At 31.3% G+C, this 2,444-nt stretch overlaps 1 protein-coding gene across 1 annotated transcript; it reads left to right on the top strand.

Moving 5' to 3' along the window:
- The first annotated feature begins 695 nt into the window (after positions 1-695).
- Tsp_12862 (conserved hypothetical protein) lies at positions 696-1,373 on the top strand. The gene is made up of 4 exons (XM_003366638.1): positions 696-870; positions 920-1,035; positions 1,094-1,169; positions 1,294-1,373. The coding sequence occupies exons 1-4, from the start codon at positions 696-698 to the stop codon at positions 1,371-1,373; spliced, it is 447 nt and encodes a 148-aa protein (XP_003366686.1).
- Positions 1,374-2,444: the final 1,071 nt, after the last annotated feature.

Here is a 2,444-nt window from a genome sequence, read left to right as displayed (position 1 = left end):
TTTGGTTAAAATGTAAAATATAATTATGAATAGGCAAATTTTGTAAAATGCCATTTATTGTGCAAGTGTAGAGTTGACTTTGAATAAAATTTGTCTATTTGATTTATAATTGTGAATGCATATTATATTCTAAATAAAAATATGAAATAATAATTTACAACAATCATATATTTTATGAAATTATAAATTTTATGAAAAAATTGTAAAGCTATGTCAGTTAAGTCAGATTCTTGTGAAACAGTCGGATGATAATATGGAATGGAAAATCAGATGATAAACAGTACTGTAGGAAGAGAAGTAAAAAGAGCAGCTCTAGGAACAGGAAAGCAGTTGTTTTGACTTTGCCTTAGGTCATGTTTCCTGTGGTGTGCGTGCTTATTCTGATATAGCGACCAAGAAACTGAGTCGAGTATCAGTATTAGTTATGGAGTATGACAAGCGTCAGGTGTCCAGGAACGCCGCTACAGATGGTTTTTATGTTCATGAGAAGAATTTTTGACTGATAAAAAATTCAGAAATATTTTACCCAAAATTAACTCTCAATTAAAGTTTCAATAACATGCAAGTATTTTCAAAATGTTTATAAATTCTACATAGAACCATCAGTTAAGTCACATGAGATAACATGCGGTAAACACTGTTTGAAAAGCATAACATTTGATTTAAAGAAATGAGCTTTTAATAAGTCATGTGATATGGGAAAACTGACCAGCAATAGAGAATCCCAAATAACGTGTCAGCAAGTCAAGCAAAACAATTCAAATGTGAATGTAGCAAGGGCAGGGAACAATTGCTACACTTCGGTTGCTAACAATCAATTTTCGAAACGGACTGTAATTCTTCATGCCGAATTTATTCTTCTATCAAATCGTGCGTCCAACACATCTTCTACATTCTGGAGTAAATATACCAGTTTCAGAATTAGGCTTAGTCAGAACAATATGGCGTGGATTGACCAAAGTGGCAGTGACGGATAAATTTAGGAAACAATTTCCATTGAATGATTTATTTCAACCTATGCAAAACAACGAGGTTGTTAGTATTCTCTCTAAAGGAGAACACTTTTTTTCTATGATTTTACTTTTTGTATTAGGAACTTTGGACATCTGAGGATGAAGAAGCAGGAAAAGCATTAGCGGCTAAGAAAGCACTTCAAGCATCCAAAGGTGGTAAGAAGAATGTGAAATCAGTTACCGATGAAATTCTAGGCGAATCAACGTCTGCACAAAAGAAGGTTACCAGTCGCTTCTTTTCTTTGTTTGTTAAAATACTGATATTTTAATAAATTTTCAGAATTACCTACTTTCTTGGTTGTATGGTTTGAAAAAATGATGGATTCATATACATCGTCAGAGGAGGAAAAGGCCTCATAAGATGATCGAATCTGATGTGATGACTTCTCAAGCCACCGGACCTACTCATCGGGTTGATCAAATGCTTTGAGCGAGTCCAAGAAACCTTCTTACTCGTCCTTGGAACATTATTCAAGTATTTATACAGTTAAAAAAATTACTTTAATTATTTGTTATATTTTATTTTTAAGATTTTTAAAAACAAAGAGCTTGGCTTGTTTGCATATTGGGTTTCGATTGGTTCTGAATTGCACAATGTTCGACTTCGAGCACCAAGAATTTTTTACGTCTATCAGCAGATTCCAAAACAGATTGATTCTACCGATGATGAACTTTTTTCAGATACTAAAGTTTATCCGGAAAATCCTTTAATAGCAACATCATTTCTTCATGTTATTGTAAGTTAAAATGCACTGCATTTGAATGGTTGTTGAAACGTGTGAAGACTTTAATTATTTGTATTCCATTAGATATCTTCCTTCATATATATATATTCTCTTCTTTGCTAACTTTTTTTGAAAATATCTCAGCTAACTAAGGAAAGGTATTATTATAAATTAACAGTGCTGGTGAAATGTTGGACATCAGAACTCTATGCTTATGAAATTTGCATTATTCAATAATATTACACATATAATACTCTCCTTATACAGAATCTTCATGGAACCAGTAGCTGCGGCATCACATAACCACTGCATTCTATTGTATGTTATTGAAATATAATGAAACTTTTAACTGTTTGTTTTAACTAATATTTATCGGACATTTCACTATTACACTGCCAAAAAACGTTCAACTAGCAAATTTATTTTTTTGCTTCGCATTTTTGCAAAATTTATGAATAACTGAAACAAACAATTTGTTTCAAAAACTTTCATTATTTGAGAATTGAAATTTTAATGCACATATTTCATAAACAAAATAAAATCAATAACGAACACTCTACATTGTCAATTTTAATTTTGTGGGTAAACGATATAATATAAAATATTGCAAACCACAGTGAAGAATTTGCATAAAATTTGAAGGATATTTTACTCAACGTTTGCCATTCATAACTGCTTGTTGCATTTTCATATTTTATTCTCAATT

Source organism: Trichinella spiralis, assembly GCF_000181795.1.
Source record: "Trichinella spiralis strain ISS 195 chromosome Unknown Scfld5671, whole genome shotgun sequence".
NCBI lineage: Eukaryota > Metazoa > Nematoda > Enoplea > Trichinellida > Trichinellidae > Trichinella > Trichinella spiralis.
This window is presented reverse-complemented; position numbering and strand designations above follow the sequence as displayed.

Excerpts from the sequence above, each read along its gene's own strand:
- Tsp_12862 (XM_003366638.1), top strand. The coding sequence starts at position 696 with ATGGGAAAACTGACCAGCAATAGAGAATCCCAAATAACGTGTCAGCAA. Across the intron at positions 871-919 it reads ATTTATTCTTCTATCAAATC|AATTAGGCTTAGTCAGAACA; the intron begins GTGCGTCCAACA and ends TACCAGTTTCAG. Across the intron at positions 1,170-1,293 it reads ACTTCAAGCATCCAAAGGTG|AATTACCTACTTTCTTGGTT; the intron begins GTAAGAAGAATG and ends ATAAATTTTCAG.